Source organism: Schistocerca gregaria, chromosome 1, assembly GCF_023897955.1.
Source record: "Schistocerca gregaria isolate iqSchGreg1 chromosome 1, iqSchGreg1.2, whole genome shotgun sequence".
NCBI lineage: Eukaryota > Metazoa > Arthropoda > Insecta > Orthoptera > Acrididae > Schistocerca > Schistocerca gregaria.
This window is the reverse complement of record NC_064920.1, coordinates 904488560-904509560: the sequence shown is the minus strand read 5'-3', so window position 1 is coordinate 904509560 and position 21001 is coordinate 904488560. Positions and strand designations below refer to the sequence as shown.

Here is a 21001-nt window from a genome sequence, read left to right as displayed (position 1 = left end):
TTCCTTCACTTGTGTACAAAGTGTGCCATGTGCCAACTGGTGTTGTGGAAACAAATGGGCCCACTCAAGGGTTAAGAACAGGAGTTGCAGAATGCAAAGTAAACACAGTTAGGTAGGGCTACTCTGAAAACGACCAGTGTGAATTTAGAGAAACATAGATGACTGAATGTTTGCTCATGTATCCACACATGGAGTATGTTTACACAGTAGAAGATCTATTTTTGGGCAATGAAAAAGCCATTAAATCTGCAAGGTTTTGGAGAAAGAGAGATCAGATGTTTCACCCAGACACAGAAAGTAAATTAAAGTAAATATCTGACAAGAAATTCTTATCTTCTTTCTATTATTTTTCTATTATACTTCATTGCCTGTCCTTATGTCTTTTTAGCTTCTCATTAACCAGAGTAAGCGTACCATATAATTATAACTGAACTAAATGGAAGTTTGTAGGTGTGTAACAATGATGTGAATTTCTTGATTCATATTTTTTCTATTATTTTTATTTTTTAAGTAACAAATACAAGTGATTCACAATGTTCTGGTTAAGTTCATATTTACACACATAGAAGTAAAATGTTCACATCTGTTATAATTGTCCATTGGTTTTCCACACACACAATCTTTATTTGTGTGTGTGTTCTTGATATATAAAATCATCTGGAGACAATACAGAAATGTCAACAGGTATATACTGGAAAATTCAGAAACTGTCCAATGATTTCTAGATATTGTATCAGATGCATTTAAAATAGAAACGTGCAAAATTAGTTAATGTCTAACATTAAAAAACTGTGATCACAAAGTGCCAGTTGTAATTTTCAGTAATTACATTGCATTTTAGCACACAAAAAGCAAATGTTGTAATTTTTTAATACAAGGCGTGCACTGACAAAATTTTCACTCATTTCCACCACCACTGTTTCCCCCTCCACCATCAACACTTTTCTTAATGGACGTGGCCATAAACAATGCCAGGACAATCCCAGCAAGCTGAAAAAGAGAAGAAAGAGTTGTTACAGCTTTAGAAGAACACTTACAGTTACTCACACATAAATTTTATTATTGCTTGTCGTTGAATGGAGAAACTCATCTGGCAAAATGAAAGTAAGCGAAGTGGCAACCTGTCAAAAAGAATAACACTAAAAACCCTGCTATTCTATATGTAAATATAGTGCACCATCATTCAATCAGTAGCAGCAATATAGTTAGTTTGTTATCTATATGTTTTATTTAGCAATGATTGAAAAACATTTTGATCTGAGAGCATAGTATTCAACTGCCGTGAATGCTTATAACAGGCATTATAAATACTGATAGCGTTAGTGGTATACATTGTCAGTTTAAATGATATACTTATAATACACTTTTGTAATACAATAAAGGTTACATGAGATAACACACACTTATGTAAAGATAATTAATTCCAATGTTATAAATGGTTCACAACAGCATTAAGAAGTTTTTTTCTTTTTCTTAGTTACCGAGGGACAGTTTTCATTTTTAAAGGCCTTAAACAGTCCAGGGAAGTGTTGGCTAGCTGCAGCACTTCTTCCCTGCAAATCCCAGGCACATTAGAAAGGATCCAGTTTCCTGTGAGTCACACTCAAATAGATAAACAAAGGCTCTGAGGATTTTTTTTTCATATATGGTTAAGTTTTCAGATCTAGGCAGGATGTGTAGTAGTTGAGTCTATGGTCTTTTATTTGAGAAGAAAGGAGTTCAAGCCTCTGCTTTGTCATGTAGAATCAGTTTTACATCAAATAAACTAATTCAGTTGAAACAAACACTCATTTCATTCATTTGGAAGGCTAGGTTATGTTAGGATAGGAAAAGCAAGATTTCCTTTGGCAACCTTGTTGAATCAGAATTTGTGTAGATGTGGTTTATTTTCAATCATATTTTCTCAGAAGGTGTAAACTATCATATGTCTGTCCTCATACTAATTCACAAACATGACAATAGCTTCAAGAAGAAAGAAGGAAACCTCAAGGTGAGCAGATCCCAGGTTTCTGTGCTGTAGTGAATGACCACTGCAGGTAGCAAAGGAAGAACCGCACCAGACATGACCACAGAAAAGCCCTTGGATGTTGGCGCACCAGGTACATACAATCTAAGGCTGCAAGCTCGACTCCAGTCCACTACCAGAGAAGAAGTGTGAAGCTTGGACAATGCTAGCCACTCGTAACAGCAAAATGTCAGAAAAATCAAACACAGATCTGCTGAAGAAGCTGAGACAGATGCCAACAGGCCGTTTCTCACTTCAGAAATAATGAGTGTACCAAAAAGAATCATCAGATTTTAAAAAAATCATAACTATTAGATTATTTGAGATATGTGCATGAACAATGTACTGTTGGAAAGAGCAAACTCACAAGTTTTAAGTAGTTCCTGCTAGGTAGCAGCAGTGTGTGCCCACTTCAGTTCTAGTAAAAATGGTGTTGGGACAAAGGGTAGCATTTTGTGTTCTAAGTTTTCCACAGTGCGTGTCAATAATAACTATTCAGCGTGACTTATGTACTAGGTATGGTGTGAATTCTCCTACAGCACACAGCATTTCATGATGGCATGAACAGTTCTGAGAACCAGGTTGTTTGTGCAAAGCCAAATCGTAGGGCCATCCCCAAGTGCCTAACACAGATATTGAACACATCTGCCATACCTGAGAACTTTCTGCATGCTTGAGAACTTTCTTTTCGCACAGTTGGAGACTGATTCGAAAACTCTCACTTACCAACAGGATGGGGAACCACCACACTGGCATCTGGAAGTGTGGGAATTTTTAAATCAAAGGATTACTGAACAGCAGATCAGACACACTGAATCAAATAATTCAACCTTATATTATTGGCCTCCAAGGTCACCGGACCAGATTGTATGTGATTATTTCTTGTAAGGGTTTATAAAAGACTGGACTGTTTATGTGCCTCTGTTACCAACAACATTGAATTAACTGAGACATCACATAACAGTAGCTGTGGACACTATAACTCAAGATATGCTCACTGCAGTATGGAAACAATTTGAATACTGCATTGTTATACTCATATGCTGTGCATCTCAAGGGAGGCATATTTAACGCTTATGAAAAGGCATGAAACAAACTTTTCAAGTTTCCTGTTTATCAAGAGACAAAATCCATTGTACATGTTTATTAGTTTCAGAAATATGAATGTGCCAAACCTAATGATTCTTTTTGCTACATTCTTTAGGCCAACATCAAATAAAAATAGATAATCATCTATGTTTCTCTTTCCTCCTGCGGGCACTCGTAAACTGGTAGACCTCCAGTTATGAACATGGTTCTTCAACTGGTCTGTATAGAAATCAATAAGATCATTGACTGATCATTGTAAATTTCTCAAGTTTGTGATTTTGATATTCTTATGATTTTGGAAGCCTGGCGCTTTAATTAGTTATTAGTTATATATGTATCACGAACCTTCCATTTTCTGCTGATTCTTCGAGATGCTTAATTCTTTTTTTGTCCAGACGTAGACCAAACGCTGAGTAGTCTCGAATGCTATGTGAAACTAGTTATCTGGCAGACCTTTTACATATGCGCGCGGTTACCTGATTGGCACGGAAAGGTGCAACATATCGAATTTTTTTCTTAACAATTATTTCTCAGCACTGCCTATCCTGCAACACACTTATAAACTTTTCAGCCTGTTCCTGACCATGCCGTATATATAGTTCATACCAGGGCGGCGACACTTAGCCCTAGTTGGTCACATCGTACACCAGTTGAGGAACCATGTTCATCATTAGGGGTCTACCAGTTTACGAATGCCCCCAAGAGAAAAGAAGAACGTAGACAATTGTCTATTTTTCTTTAACGCTAGGCTTGATGCTAATAATCTACATAAGTCACAAGCCTCTCACGTATGTTTCAGGTTGACGTCATGTACAGGGTGTATCAGAAAGGACGTTACAACTTTCAAAAAGCAAAGAAGAATTCCACCAACGATCCCAAGCATGCTCCCTGGATGTTTTGCTTTGAAGGGTCGATGTCTGCTACAACCGCGCACCATAAGTTTTGTACATAGTATGGTAAAGAGCCACACAAATGCATTTATGAGTGCCTTAAATAATTATGTGGAAGTGGATGTTTGATAAGACATGAGTAATCTCCCCACCCCGTGCGTCTGACAACGTCATACAGAAAATGAGTCAAAGCTTTATGGACAGTTCTGCAATATCGAAGTGGCGTGCTTCTCGGGAGCTGAGCGTCCCATAAATGCATTTTTGGCATGTGTTAAGAAAATGGTTACATCCCCACCATCCGAGATTTTTTAATGTCCGCTTTCCTACTAAGTGGATTGGCCAAGGTGGGTCAATTGCATGGCCCCCACATTCACGGAACCTGACACCTCTTGACTTTTTCTTTTGGGAATTTATCAAAGATACCCTGTTTGTTCCAACTTTACTGGTTTCTCTACCAGAGCTCAGCGGCAAAATCTACCTCGCAACTAAATAAGTCGCGCCTGACGTGGTCCAGCTACTTTTGGCAAGAAATCGACTTCAGATTGGATGCGTGCTGCATAGCTAATGGAAGACACATTGAACTTGTTTAGATATAAGGCCCCCCATGAACCATAGACCTTTCCGTTGGTGGGGAGGCTTGTGTGCCTCAGCAACACAGATAGCCGTACAGTAGGTGCAACCACAACGGAGGGTTATCTGTTCAGACGCCAGACAAACGTATGCTTCCTGAAGAGGAACAACAGCCTTTTCAGTAGTTGCAGGGGCAACAGTTTGGATGATTAACTGATCTGGCCTTGTAACATTAACCAAATCGGCCTTGCTGTGCTGGTACTGCGAACGGCTGAAAGCAAGGGGAAACTACGATAGTAATTTTTCCCGAGTGCATGCAGCTTTACTGTATGGATAAATGATGATGGCTTCCTCTTGGGTAAAATATTCTGGAGGTAAAATAGTCCCCCATTTGGATCTCCGGGTGGGGACTATTCAGGAGGACGTCATTATCAGAAGAAAGAACACTGGCGTTCTACGGATCGGAGCGTGGAATGTCAGATCACTTAATCAGGCAGATAGGTTAGAAAATTTAAAAAGGGAAATGGATAGGTTAAAGTTAGATATAGTGGGAATTAGTGAAGTTCGGTGGCAGGAGGAACAAGATTTTTGGTCAGGCGAATACAGGATCAGAAATACAAAATCATATAGGGGTAATGCAGGAGTAGGTTTAATAATGAATAAAAAAATAGGAGTTCTGGTAAGCTACTACAAACAACATAGTGAACGCATTATTGTGGCCAAGATAGACATGAAGCCCACACCTACAACAGTAGTACAAGTTTATATGCCAACTAGCTCTGCAGATGACGAAGAAATTGATGAAATGTATGATGAGATAAAAGAAATTATTCAGGTAGTGAAAGGAGACGAAAATTTAATAGTCATGGGTAATTGGAATTCGAGAGTAGGAAAAGGGAGAGAAGGAAATATAGTAGGTGAATATGGATTGGGGATAAGAAATGAAAGAGAAAGCCGCCTGGTAGAATTTTGCGCACAGCATAACTTAATCATAGCTAACACTTGGTTCATGAATCATGAAAGCAGGTTGTATACATGGAAGAACCCTGGAGATACTAGAAGATATCAGATAGATTATATAATGGTAAGACAGAGATTTAGGAACCAGGTTTTAAATTGTAAGACATTTCCAGGGGCAGATGTGGACTCGGACCACAATCTTTTGGTTATGAACTGCAGATTAAAACTGAACAAACTGCAAAAAGGTGGGAATTTGAGGAGATGGGACCTGGATAAACTGAAGGAACCAGAGGTTGTACAGAGTTTCAGGAAGAGCATAAAGGAAAAATTGACAAGAATGAGGCAAAGAAATACAGTAGAAGAAGATTGGATAGATTTGAGGGATTAAGTGGTGAAGGCAGCAGAGCATCAAGTAGGTAAAAAGACGAGGGCTAGTAGAAATCCTTGGGTGACAGAAGAAATACTGAATTCAATTGATGAAAGGAAAAAATATAAAAATGCAGTAAATGAAGCAAGAAAAAAGGAATACAAACGTCTCAAAAATGAGATCGACAGGAAGTGCAAAATGCCTAAGCAGGCATGGCTAGTGGACAAATGTAAGGATGTAGAGGCTTACCTCACTAGGGGTAAGATAGATACTGCCTACAGGAAAATTAAAGAGACCTTTGGAGAAAAGAGAACCACTTGTATGAATATCAAGGGCTGAGATGGAAACCCAGTTTAAGCAAGGAACGGAAAGCAGAAAGTTGGAAGGAGTACTTAGAGGGTCTATACAAGGGCGATGAACTTGAAGACAATATTATTGAAATGGAAGAGGATGTAGATGAAGATGAAATGGGAGATATGATACTGCGTGAAGAATTTGATAGAGCACTGAAAGACCTAAGCCGAAACAAGGCCCCGGGAGTAGACAATATTCCACTACAACTACTGACAGCCTTGGGAGAGCCAGTCCTGACAAAACTCTACCATCTGGTGAGCAAAATGTATGAGACAGGCGAAATACACTCAGACTTCAAGAAGAATATAATAATTCCAATCCCAAAGGAAGCAGGTGCTGCCAAATGTGAAAATTATTGAACTATCAGTTTAATAAGTCACAGATGCAAAATATTAACGTGAATTCTTTACAGACGAATGGAAAAACTGGTAGAAGCCGACCTTGGGGAAGATCAGTTTGGATTCCGTAGAAATACTGGAACACGTGAGGCAATGCTGACCTTACGACTTATCTTAGAAGAAAGATTAAGGACAGGCAAACCTACGTTTCTAGCATTTGTAGACTTAGAGAAAGCTTTTGACAAGGTTGACTGGAATGCTCTCTTTCAAATTCTAAAGGTGGCAGGGGTAAAATACAGGGAGCGTAAGGCTATTTACAGTTTGTACAGAAACAAGATGGCAGTTATAAGAGTCGAGAGACATGAAAGGGAAGCAGTTGTTGGGAAGGGAGTAAGACAGGGTTGTAGCCTCTCCCTGATGTTATTCAGTCTGTATATTGAACAAGCAGTAAAGGAAACAAAAGAAAAATTGGGAGTAGATATTAAAAACCACAGAGAAGAAATAAAAACTTTAAGGTTCGCCGATGACATTGTAATTCTGTCAGAGACAGCAAAGGACTTGGAAGAGCAGTTGAACAGAAGGGACAGTGTCTTAAAGGGAGGATGTAAGATGAATATCAACAAAAGCAAAACGAGAATAATGGAATGTATTCGAATTAAGTCGGGTGATTCTGAGGAATTAGATTAGGAAATGAGACACTTAAAGTGGTAAATGAGTTCTGCTATTTGGAGAGCAAAGTAACTGATGATGGTAGAAGTAGAGAGGATATAAAATGTAGACTGACAATGTCAAGGAAAACGTTTCTGAAGAAGAGAAATTTGTTAACATCGAGTATAGATTTAAATGTCAGGAAGTTGTTTCTGAAAGTATTTTTATGGAGTGTAGCCACGTATGGAAGTGAAACATGGACGTTAAATAGTTTGGGCAAGAAGAGAATAGACGCCTTTGAAATGTGGTGCTACAGAAGAATGCTGAAGATTAGATGGGTATATCACGTACCTAATGGGGAAGTATTGAATAGGATTGGGGAGAAGAGGAGTTTGTGGCGCAACTTGACAAGAAGAAGGGATCGGTTGGTAGGACATGTTCTGAGTCATCAAGGGATCACCAATTTAGTATTGGAAGGCAGCGTGGAGGGTAAAAATCGTAGAGGGAGATCAAGAGATGAATACACTAAACAGATTCAGAAGGATGTAGACTGCAGTACGTATTGGGAGATGAAGAAGCTTGCAAAGGATAGAGTATCATGGAGAGCTGCATCAAACCAGTCTCAGGACTGAAGACCACTACAACAACAACAGATTTAAGGTAAAAAAAAAACATTGATGTTATTTGCTGTAAAGTGACACCAAAACAATGTTTGTAAGTAAAAGAATCAATAAATTTGCATTTTCATAGTTGGAAAGTCCTTTTTGATACACCCCATATTGTTGGTAGTTTCATTGTAGAATGATGGAATTTACCTCTTCGGTCTCTTTCCTGATATTGTAGAGAAGTGAGAATAGTGTTTCACCATTTCTCCTCCTTTCATTTATAATATTACTCATAATAACACTAACCTCCATAAACATTCACACAGCCACATGCCGGGACACTTCGGTAGGGAAAGATGTACTATATATTAGTCTTACAATGTGCCCCACCCATATGCTTGAATGTCTATCAAAAAGTTTGGATTCGACCTGCTGAGCAAGCAAATAAGCATTACACAAAAATATCTCAACTCTCCTTCTGAACACGTGGTTCATAAAGATAATACAGGTATAAGGGGTAATATCAAGTGTTAATTTAGATATTAACTATAAAATCAATAGTAGGGTCTAAATGTTATGAGAATGATAAAATTGACATATTAAGATTATTTACCTCAATGAAGGCAATGCCGATACCGACTCCCGCTAGAAGCAATGCACTGCTCTTCACTTCATCCTTCAGTTTCTCTAGACAACCGTCTGTGTAAACTTTTAAGCAAAGATCTGGGTCTGCACAGCAGGATTTTGGAGGAAGAGGCTTCCATTCTTTCGAATTTTCTACACCGCAACATGTAAGCTGTGAAGATGAACATGAAAATCAACTGCACTATTGTAAACAGCATAGTGCAAGATTCTTACTGACTAAATATTGTGTTTGTTACCTTTAAAGTGAAATTCTCGGTGAAGATACACATTAAGTCTCCAAGCGTGGTTCTACGTGCTACGAAACATATATGTAAGGTTAACAAAATATTCCAGAGTTTCCAGCAGAGTAAAGTGGTTAAACGACACGAGCTTTCGGACGAGTGCTTCTCGATTATTGTCAAATGGTGTCTGTTACGTCGCTGCTGCTTCCATTTCCATGAGACCACCTGTGACGTCACTGTACCCATTCCAGCGCCACAAAAAATGGTTCAAATGGCTCTGAGCACTATGGGACTTAACATATGTGGTCATCAGTCCGATAGAACTTAGAACTACTTAAACTTAACTAACCTAAGGACATCACACACATCCATGCCCGAGGCAGGATTCGAACCTTCAACCTTAGCAGTCCAGCGCCACATAAGGTAATGTTTTCATTGCTCACCGGCTTCAACCTCTCGATGGCCGAGTCGCAAGCTATGTTTCGCTACAAACCGCTGTCTTTATCGAGAAAATTGTCGGATATTTTTACCTTTACTGCTTCTTATATTTTGCTACCCCAGAAACCATTTGTCCATCTAATGTTAGATATCTCGTAGAATGCAATTTGGTTTCCGTTTCCCAAAGCATGTTCTGCTACCATTGTTTTCTCGGGATGCCCTAGTTATGGTCATAGGCAGAAACATTTCTCATGGTGGTCTTCAGTTACTTACAGAGATTGCGCGAACTATTTACGCCCATATCTCGAGCCTACATAATCTTCCATTGGTATCATGGGTTTTTGCTGGGGACCTGAATCAATTATATGCCTAAGAGGTATTCGTGTCACTGAACCACAGTACGACAAAAGGAAAGCCCCTTCGTGTCGTCTTTGCGGTCCTTCTGCTTACGTGTCATCGATGAAATGACTTACAAAATTTCAGTTGTTGTAACAGTTTTTGGTGTTTTTGTGTTTGGCGACGCTAGCCTGGACAGCAGTGATACGACAGGCAAGGAAGTAACACGGCTACGTGAGGACGGAAGCAACCGACATAGCGGACTTTTAAAAGACGTCATTCCGCTTTAGGTTGTTGAAATAATATGTATTGTGGCTACAGTTTAGACAAAGCTGATTTTAAAGTACTGTAGGCTGTTGTAACCCACTCAACAACATGAGGCTTTGACAGGCTGGAACATAGTTCCCAGCAGTGTAAACACAAATACTGTGATAGTGTATATTTATATGCACTTTTCATACAAAATGTAAGCACACGTTAGAAAGTTTGTGAAATGAGAACAGACATGATAAACACCTAAGTCAAAATGTTCATGTAACTTACATGGTAGATGAATCACAATAGCGAAAAGATGTAAACATACAAAGAGCATTGTGATCTATCTACGCCGGCCGCGGTGGCCGTGCGGTTCTGGCGCTGCAGTCCGGAACCGCGGGGCTGCTACGGTCGCAGTTTCGAATCCTGCCTCGGGCATGGGTGTGTGTGATGTCCTTAGGTTAGTAAGGTTTAAGCAATTCTAAGTTCTAGGTGACTTATGACCTAAGATGTTGAGTCCCACAGTGCTCAGAGCCATTTGAACCTTTTTTTATTTTTTTATCCATCTACCACGCATGCTACACGAAAAATTTGACCTAATTGTTTGTCACATCTGCTGCCATTTCACCAAATTTGCAACGTTTACTCACTCTGTTTATGGAACAACGAACAAATTTACACTGTCAGACGTATCTGCCTTTACACTGTTGGAAAATACGTTCCAGCAGGGGCAGCTTTATGTTATTGAATGGGTTACAACATCCCACAATACTGAAAAATGACCATGTGTCGAAACTGCAATCGCAATAAATAATATATTAACATCTTAAAGTGGAATCACTTCATTTAAATATTTCACGAACACTATGGACCCAATTATCATCAAAATTCTAACAACAGGACAGTCACCTTTTGACAATGGCCGGGGAACTCTCATCCTAAAGCTCGTGGCTACTAGATCAGTTGATGCGGGTGTAAACCTGAAATAATTTTATCAGTTTATGTCTCTGTAAGACAAAGCATTCATACAGATATAACAGATGGTCTCAATTTGAGAACAGTGAAGGAAGTTACAGTACTCGATACTATGTGAAAGAGCTATATCCTTGATTTATTTTGATAGTTCTGACCAAGTCAATACAATCATAGCAAATTAAATGAATTATGCAGCACAGCGTAATTATGTAGCAATATTATTGTGTTACATACAAAAATAAGCACATAATTGTATGGCGGAAAGGATTACCCTCAGCCACTCTTCACGGACATTTACAGTGTGCTAATGTGAATGAGCATAAATAAGCATCGTTCCAAAACCATTTCCAACATTTCTTTCAATGCATAATCGACTGGTAATAGGTGACCTTACTATAAGCATATTACAAGAGACGCAATGATAAATACAGATTATACCTCAACTCAACAAATTCCTTGGATTTTCAGGGATATTTCTGAGTGTTTTATTATAAGGGATGCAAGCTCTCTCGTATCTCATTACAGAATAATAGTGTAATTATTATTTGTCCACTTTGTTACCTCAGTTAACTTCGTTTTTGTGAAAATGTCTTCACAATAGTGAAACAGCCTCTTATAAGCAACCACCAGAATGCCCAACACAGAGTAATACAATACCTATCAGGCGACGCAAAGTACTGCGATGTGGCCACCGACACTGTGGAAGCTGATGGCTCAGTGGTGTGCTGTTCTTCCTCTACATCCAGTGTACGATACAGGAGATGCACGTAGGACAGCCCTCCGTCGGCAAGTCTCTCTATACTGCTGTGTATCACTGTCAACGTACAGCATGCCCAACACAGAAGCGAGCTGTACTGAGGGCAAGCTTGAGGCCGGCGAGTGAAGTGAACGTTGCTGTTTCCAAGAGGAAGTACCGTGGCGCTGGTGAACGGAACAAGTTTGTGCGCAAGCAGGTCATACAGTGCACACAGTTGACAACTGCGCTGTTGTGCAGATATTTCAAGAGAAATATAGATACGAGGATAAATGAGAGAAAAAATCAAACGAAATACAATTATCAACAAGGCACCGCAGGCCACGTCCGTAGTACACAAAAACCCCTGAACGAACTTCGAAATATTGTCGATGAAGTTAAGATTCATCCCGAATGTATGAAAGAGTAGTGATTTCCCTTAACACTCAATAAAATGTCATTGTGACGAATAAGCAATGTGAGCATTTGCTAGAAGCTACAGTTTTTGAACTAAGAGGATAGCTTTGTTCTGAATAACCTGAGACTGACTGACTCCAGGCAAGAGTGGCTCGTTTAGTTCTGTTTACTTCTGTTTACAAAAAACTAAAATTCCTGTAAACTATAGAACTCCACAGTAGATTTTGCCGTTACATCTACGTAATTTGTGTTAATACATAAACTTTTTGGGCTGTGAATGAGGGTCAGTTTGCGAGGTTGTGCATCCTCCCACAGACAACACGAGTAGATCCTATGAACAAGTAGATTTCGCAGTCGGGAGAGCCTTCAGCACAATTAACAAAGTAAGTTTGGTATTTGTAACACTTGTACAAAGACCTATACAGTTCACAGCGAAACAAGACACTATAGAATTCACACCGTTTTTCCTGCTCCATAGTCGCGAGGTTGAGGCAACAGCGGATACGTCATTTCAGCAGTTCGTTATTCAGAATGACTAAGTTCGCTATTGTTCTGTGTCCGAGATACGATGTACAGTTGTAAGACTCAGTGGTAAACTCGTAAAGCTATAAAATAGAAATCTAAAACAGGAATCGCACTCATTATAACGACAGGCTGAAATAGTGAGAAATTCTAACTGCACCATCATAGTACACCTACTAACCTGCTCTGCATACTATAAAAACCCGATAGTAAGTATTGTACTGACAGTACTGAAGAGAAATGAGAGGAATAACTTGTTGAGACAAAGTGGTGGCCGATAAGTTAAAGAATAAAGAAGGGGTAGGAAAGAACAAAATGCCAGAAAAGATTTTGAAGTGTACAGCTAATGACTCGATATAATCTTACCCTATAACCAATGTGGATGAGCAAGAAAATTCCAAGAAGTGTAAATCTACTATCGTTATTCCACTACATAAGAATCCAACGAACTACCTTGAGACACAATTGCAGGCTTCTGCAAATAGTATGGCAGTTTCCGTATCGTGAAGAATCAAGGCAGACTAGAAGAAAACATATCGCTGACGTTAGTAGACAAGCAATAGCTCAATTGGGCAGGGTTCTGGAAGAATATTGGCCAAGGGTGTGTTAAAGGAATGGTTTAGAGCAACCATGAACCTATCTCTGCCTCCGAAAGTTAGTGGCCAGCGTGCACGATTACCATGCAGAGGAACCGGTTTCAGTTCCGGGTACTGCATGGTATTTCCACGGTAGGAGGAGTAAAACGGGAAACACTCAGGGTCTTGTGATGTCGACAGAGAAACTACTTGAGGCAGCAGTATATCAGTGGCTGGGGAGCAGACAACCACCGGAAGAGCGGTGAGCTGACTCCATGCCCCTCCACGGTGCATGAGAATTGCGTCATTGGCAGAAAATGACACAGCGACCGTTTGCCAATGAATGGTCCGTCAGGGTTGAAACGTGAAGCTGGTGTGTGATTCTATTGAATCTATATTATGAGGTGATGAAAACTTCCAGCCACGTCAAGTGCTTTCGGCCGTGAGTTCCTCAGCTACTGTCAGGTTGTGACTGTAGGTAGATTGCTGCTGTCATTCTTATATAGTTGCGCTGCCGTCTGTAGCGTCATTAGTGCTCACCCCGTTGCCACAATTAGTAATGTTTTCAGGGCATTCGATTCAGCCTTCCGATGGCCGGGTCCCAAGCAGTGGTTAGCTGCAGGCCGCCATTTTTGTTGAGGGTACTGTCAGGAATCGCTTCATTTATGACGCTGTTGCAGGTGCCAAATAGACATCTCCGGATGCGGTTCTGCGTCTATTTTCGAGGACACGTTCTGCTACCACTGATTTATCAGGATAGGAAACACCTAAGGTGTTCAACACAGCGCTATTCAGTGGTGCGTACAGCCTGTCTGGCGGGCGCATCACAAACAGTACATGGCACAGACGGCGGAGCGGATATATGAGACCGGCAGCAGCAATCACATCATAATCAACTGTCCACATTCACAGGGTATTTTGTATATTTCTGGCGTTTTCCGGTCTAAATCATCTTTCATAGATCCCAAGAGTTCTCTAATTCTTGCTGGTAACCTGAATCGATTTTATGCCTCTTTAGGAGCCGGGTTATCTTTCCTGTTACTAAGCCACAGAATGGTAAAATGCAAGTTTATTCTTGTCCTTCTCGGGACCATTCTGCTTATATATCTTTGGCGAAATGGCTTGCGAAATTTGTTGGTTGTTATAGTCTTGTTGTTACCTTGACTACTGACTCAGTTTTTTCGGAAGGTTTCTCAGTCTGAAACGGTTTCCGTTCGTCGCACCGAGGAGTGAGGTGCGAGAACAGAGCGTTTCTATGATCGGTGTTCGTAGCTGCTAACATGAAGATACCGGTCTGGTATCTTCAAGTTAGGGTTAGTCAAGGGTTTCACCTCCGGTTATGTACGTGCAATGTAACTCGTTCAGCATGCTTTAAAGAATGAGATATACGAGACCAAAGCAGCTGATTAACTAGGTTAATGCCTGAACGCTAATGACCAAGACCATTGTGAGGTACCAGAGTGAATAAGCCAGAAAGTACTATGCACAGAAGTATGGGGTTTGGTACAATTGTGTCGCCAATACTCTACAATGCCGTACTATAAAAAACAAACTGAGAAATGAACGCGGCTAGAAACTATGTATCTAATTTCAAAGATTAAACATGACCAGCTCATCATCAGAATAGCAGCGCCGTCTAATAGTAACGTTTTGTGAGGTTCCCTAGCTCTTAACTCACGAGGTGACTTCTCTAACGTATACTACGAGGTGTGGTCCTGAGATCCCTATCTTTCAACCAAGATTTAAGCTCTAAATCATTCGAAAATTCAATTTATGGTATATAACATTTATAGTTGCAACTATATAAGTGATGCTTAAATACTCCTCGATAACATTTATGGTTGCAACTATATAAGTGATGCTTAAATACTCCTCGTTGATTTTATTGCACTAAATAAAGCCAACAGTATTTTATTTTCGTATCAAGCAAAACATATATTTTTGTGAAGCTTTTTCAATATTACACAAAACTAACTGTTAGAGAACTGAATTTTACGATCTAAAAAATTATGGTATCTCTCTAGAAAGCAAATTGTCACATTAAACTAATTTCCGAGGATTAAACATGCATATAAAAACTGAGCTCAATAGACAGAAAAAGAAAAGCTACAAAATTAATATTCAGTACTGAGGTCTACAACTTTCTTTACCAACACTCAGAACACATTTACTTCTAAATGACACTAAGTATTTTGTTGGAGAAATAGAAAGTTCCTTATCACCACTGCCCTGAAGTTCTTCCTCTGAATGGCCCTCTTGTTCACTAGCAGAATTGTGATCACTGGCTATTGAGAAATCGTTATCTTCTTCATCTAGTTCTTGTTCTTTATTATTGACATCATTCTCCATCCACTGACTAAAAACTTCATCGAACTTAGAGTGTGTGAAATTGTCATATTCTTGCTAATACGTTTTGTACTGAACTGACCAATGCACGTGCGTAGTTGACGAGGCATGGTCTAGGAGACCCCATCACATGTCAGCAACACATGTCAACAACAACCAAATAAGGCGATAACGCCACTGACAAAAATAATTTGTAGGGTTGGTGATTAAAAGAGGGTTGCTGCTGTATAAAAACGTTCCGCCGTAACTGATCTACGAGAGTGACTTGGAAAATTCTCGCACGGTGTGAGATACCACGCCTGGTGAGTTAAGGACTAGTCATCCTTTGGTGAAGTGCCAAGTCGCTGTTCAATACAGGAACACAGCTCTCCTCTATTGAAGGACCATAGGACCCGCTTCCAGGAGAATAACTCTCGATCAGTAGTGGGAGAAGTTAGAGTTGGGAAAGCAGTTGCCGAGTCCTCTAGCTGGCGGAGCATTGTATCCGCTCGAGGAGAAATCAGGCAAGAAGAAACCACATACGAGTAAAGCAGACGGAGGAAGACGTCACAAGACTGAGAGTAACACATTACGCAGAGACTCCTATGAGCAAGCTGCTCCAGGTCCTGAATAAATATCACGTAAAGAATATATTCCATACAACAGACGAACATGAAGAACGTGTTGGATTCCGACGCAGATCTGCTATGACTACAGACACCTGGCGTTTAAGTTACTGGGTGAGAGAGTACCCCCAGTACGTCGAGCAAACACAACGCTGTTTCTCGCAGAACATGTAAGAAACTTGATTTGTGCGATTACCTAATTTCGACTTAGCACCATTTTCAACTTATGTACATCACCTTTTACATTGTGTAGGTATTGGATGCCACCCATGTGTTGAAAGTGTCGCAAAGCCGAAATTAGCTAAACCCACAAGCTAAAAGAATAGTATTAACATACAGCTTACAACGGATTATGTTTTAATTTGTAAAACGTTTAAGAAACATTCGCCTCGGACAGAGAAATGAGTCTACGTAGGTGGATCACAGCATCATCGTTGGTCATACGCTGATGTGCCAAAATATTATGACCAGCCTGTTTGTCCGCCTTTGGAACGAAATACATCACTGATTGTGTGTATCAGAAATCCGACAGTTTGTTGGTAGATTTATGGAGGTATGTGGCATTAGATGTCTGCGCACAGGTCATGTAATTAGCATAAATAACGGGTCGCTGATTTGTGTACGAAGTAATGGCGCCCGCTAGCGATCCAGATGGGTTCCATATGATTTACATCAGGTGAATTCGGTCGCCGAGAATCTATGTTTCACCATAATGCACCTCAGACAACTGTAGCATAGCTCTGGCTCCGAAACGCTGACAATTATACTGCTGAATGATGAAATCACCGTCGGGGAAGACATCAAGCATGAACGGGAGCAGGTGGTTTCCAGCTGTAAGTGTGTATTCAATTACTATCACAGGCCCCGTGCAAGCGCAGGAGAATGACTGCCATTGCATACCACTGCTCCCACCAGCCTCAATCCGAAGGCCAGCTGCATGGTTCAAGCCACTATTCACCCCGATGACGGCGTATGTGGAGACGACCATCAACCTAGAATAGCAAAAATGTGATTCAGTCTAAAAGCAGACACGTTTCCGTTGATCCAGGGTCGAATCCCGGTGGTTCCGTGTCCACTGCAGTCGTAAGTGATGACGTCGCTGGGTCTACATGAGAACTCTTTGGGGTGGTCTGCTGCAGAAATCCATGTTCAACAACGCACAATAAACAGTGTGCTCCGAAACACCAGCATTGAGCTCTTTTGGCAGAGATGCCACAGATCATATCTGTCCTACTTTACAGAGTAAACAAGCCTTCGAACCCCACGTTCTGTGAAGAGTCGTGGACGTCCAACCATTTAGCGCCGAATGGCAGTTTCACTGCCCTTCTTCCTCTGTCCGTAGATGCCAGTGAACATTCGACCAGCTTCGTCGTTTTCGAGATACTCATTCACAGACTTTGCGTAATAATAATCTGCCCTTTATTGAAGTCGCTTATCTCAATGGATTTCCCCTTTTGCTGCCCATGTCTCCGCTAGGATGATTCCTCATCCGCGTCTGCTCCGCTTACGTACTCTTGGCCCGCAACGCCACCAGTCGCCTTACAACGTAACAGTGGGCGGTGGGCATAATATTCTGGCTTATGAGTGCATGCTCAACTTTGAACAGCAGAAGTGCTGTGTCGTGAGACTTTTATATCTAAGTGGCAGTGAAAATGAGAGTAAACAACTTACTTATCAGCTAAGCCCGTGATTTTCAACCAAGTTCCACGTGGGATGCTGCGTTGGCGCAAATTCGGCCAGGGCACTTGCTAGTGGCGAAGGCACCAGAAAGAATGGACATTACCGCATTCTACACTACCAGAAGAATACTGCAGGACAGCAGTTCCGAATGTATGAATGATCATTTGCTACAGGAACACAGATCAATGCTGTTCAAATTCGTGGTACTAGAAACCACAACCAAAGGAACGACACTGTCCATTACTTACGCGCCACATGGGGTAAGTGGGAAAATCCAACTAACACTCTACACTGTTCATATCATCAAGAGTAGAGGCATCGCCCCACTGTTTTGGGTGACACGAGAAACTAATTCTGTGTTCGTGAATGAGGATAACAGCAAAATATCCAACGAAATCCTCGGTCAAATATTGTTTTGTGACGAAATGAACTAATTTTCTCTAGAAGCTGAGCTGCTGGTCTTACACTAAAAGGGATGCCACGTACCTCCGTCTGCAGGCGGTCCCAGGCGGTCTTCTCGATGGTGGAGTTCTCGTAGTGCTTCTGGGAGTCCTCCATGGACGTCTTGAGCACGTCCTCCAGGCGGTCCTTGCTCGCCGCGGCCGCAGCGCCCGCCGCCAGCTCCGCTATGAACACCGCGCCCAGCAGCGCCGCGTACTGAAAGAAAGGCACACGCTGCGTTTCCTCCGTCTTCGTATTGAGAAGATATAGAATAGGCTATCTCATGTTGCGGTGCGGAAATAACTCCTCAGCAATATGCAACAATAGTAATCTAGGGTGTTTGAAACTAATTGGAAAGGTAGAAATCAATTGATATTTCGGCAGAGCATCGTACTCCCATTTTCAGGTGATCCAACTAAGATTTGTTGTGAGTGTGATTTCTTATACAATGTGAGCCAGTTAAGACATGCCCCCCGAAATTTTTCACAATGGTCTAGACACTTTCAAGTGATTGTGAAAGATATTTGTGTTTAGGTAAGGAACTGCACACTGGGATGACAAAAGTCAGGGAATACCTCCAAATATCGTGTTGGACCTCCTCGACATGGAAAGTCGTTGGAAGGCCTCTGCATAAATTTTGAGCCCTGCTGTCTCAATAGCTATTCATAATAGCGAAAGTGTTGCCCATGTAAGATTCCGTACACGAACTGACCTCTCGATTACGTCAAATAAATGTTCGATAGGATTCATGTCACGTGATCGGGGTGGCCAAATCATTCGCTCGAATTGGCGAGAATGTTCTTCAAGTCAGTTGCAAACAATTGTGGCGCGGTGACACGGCGCATTGTCATCCATAAAAACGCCATCGTTGTTTGGAAACATGAAATCCATGAATGGCTGCAGATGGTGTCCAAGTCAATGATCGGTTCCATGTAAAGACAGCCCACAGCATTATGGGGCCACCACGAGCTTGTACAGTGACTTATTGACACCTTGACTCCACGGCATCGTGGGGTCTATATCACACTCTAAAACTACCAAGACCTGTTACCAACTGAAGCAGGGACTCATCTGACGAGACCACGGTTTTCCAGTCGTCTAGGGTCCAACCGATATGGTTATGAGCCCAGAAGTGCTGAAGGCGATGTCATGCTGATAGCAAAAGGCTCTCGCGGCGGTTGTCTGATGTCATAGCCTATTAACGTCTAATTACAGGACACTATCCTAAAGGATATGTTCGTCGTACATCCCGCATTTCTGCGGTTATTTCACGCAGGGCTGCTTGTCTGTCAGCAAAGAGAACTCTACGCAAACGCTGCTGTTCCCGGTCGTTAAGTGAAGACCGTCAGCCACTGCGTTGTCCGTGGTGAGACGAAATGCCTGGCATTTGGTATTCTCGGCATACTCTCGGCACTGTGGATCTTGGAATGCTGGATTCCCTAACGATTTCCGAGATAAAATGTCCATTCGTCTAGCTCCGGCTACCATCCCGTATTTAATACCCATCAATTCCGGTTGTGCGGCCATGATCTCCTCGGATACATTTACATATGAATCACCTGAGTACAAATAACACGCTCGGTCAGTGCACTGCCTTTTTATACCTTATGTACGAGATACTGACGCCATCTGTATATGTGCATATCGCTATACTAGACTTCTGCAACTTCATTGTATGACTGTGTTTGAAAAAAGCGACTCGAGACGTTTGTTTTGTTACAGTGATCACCAGCAAAGTGGCTGCCTGACCAGCTGAGAAGGCATTTTGCATGATGGAGTTCTACAGGAGCGACTCCGGAACCGCAGTGCATCGGCAATATAGAACCACATTCGGAAGGCTGTACCTAAAAGACAATCCATTCACTAATGCATACAGAAGTTTAAGGAAACAGGATGTCTTTTTAAAGCCAAAAGCACTGGGCGGCTATCAGTATCCGAGGAACAGGTCGATTGCATCAAGGTAACTTTCCTCGGAGATCCTTATAAGTCACCGTCGCGTGTCAGTCTAGAGCTAGGAATTCCACAACCAAGTGGTCGGATAGTACCGAGGAAACGGCTGCAAATGAATACACATCGGATTCACTTGCTCCAAGCCATTGCACATGGTGACAAACGTTTGAAGAATCAGGTTTGCATTGATATTCACACTTAGTGGAAGGAGACCAATTCATATGCAGAATGATTTTTAGCAATGAGGCTACCTGTCACCCAAACGGTGCAAAAAAGCAGCACAATGTCCAAATATGGGAAGCAGAGATCCCCATATTGTCGTTGAACGTGTCTGTGAATCCCCAATGGTCAACGTGTTTTGTGCTTTGTCGAGCCAAAAAGTTTATGGACCCTCCTTTTTGCTGAGGCTACCATCGACATTCTACTGCTGTGGCTGATGCCGCAGTTGCAAGAGGGTCCTGTTACTTTCATTCTTCTACAGGATAGCGCTCCTTCACTGTTCCTCAATGTTCGCCTCTGGTAGCTGAGTGGTCAGCGCGACGAAATGTCATACCTAACGGCCCGAGTTCGATTCCCGGCTGGGTCGGAGATTTTCTCCGCTCAGGGACTGTGTGTTGCGTTGTCCTGATCATCATTTCATCCCTTTCGACACGCAAGTCGCCGAAGTGGCGCCAATTCAAAAGACTTGCACCAGGCGAACGGTCTACCCGACGGGAGCGCCCCCCCCCCCTTCTTCAGACCTGACACTGGGATTCTTATCTTGTAGTTATTCACGAAGACCCAGTGCGGGCTGTTATTACCGCATGTCAGCGAAACTTGATAGATACGCTCATGTGTTAAACGTAACCTATCCACGAAGGAAAAAAAGTGTTCCTATTTTGGCCACTAGGTGCAAATCTGCCGCTGTATAGCATCTCGTCGACATCTCCGGTGCTCATGTTAGACAAGCAGTGGTAAATAATAAAATCAACTTTTTGCCTTTCTCACTCGTTTGACTTTTTCTAACCACGTCCTGTTCCTAAGCCATTTCGTAAAG

At 41.5% G+C, this 21001-nt stretch overlaps 1 protein-coding gene across 1 annotated transcript in view; it reads right to left on the bottom strand.

The window, feature by feature from the left end:
* Positions 1-484: 484 nt before the first annotated feature.
* LOC126274687 (CD63 antigen-like) overlaps positions 485-21001 on the bottom strand; it is a 55631-nt gene continuing 35114 nt past the window's right edge. The window contains exons 3-5 of the mRNA XM_049977134.1: positions 18061-18231; positions 8440-8622; positions 485-990 (exon numbers count right to left, since the gene is read on the bottom strand). Of these exons, the coding sequence (XP_049833091.1) occupies positions 898-990; positions 8440-8622; positions 18061-18231 (447 nt within the window). The 3' untranslated portion in view covers positions 485-897. The remainder of the gene's footprint in view (positions 991-8439; positions 8623-18060; positions 18232-21001) is intronic.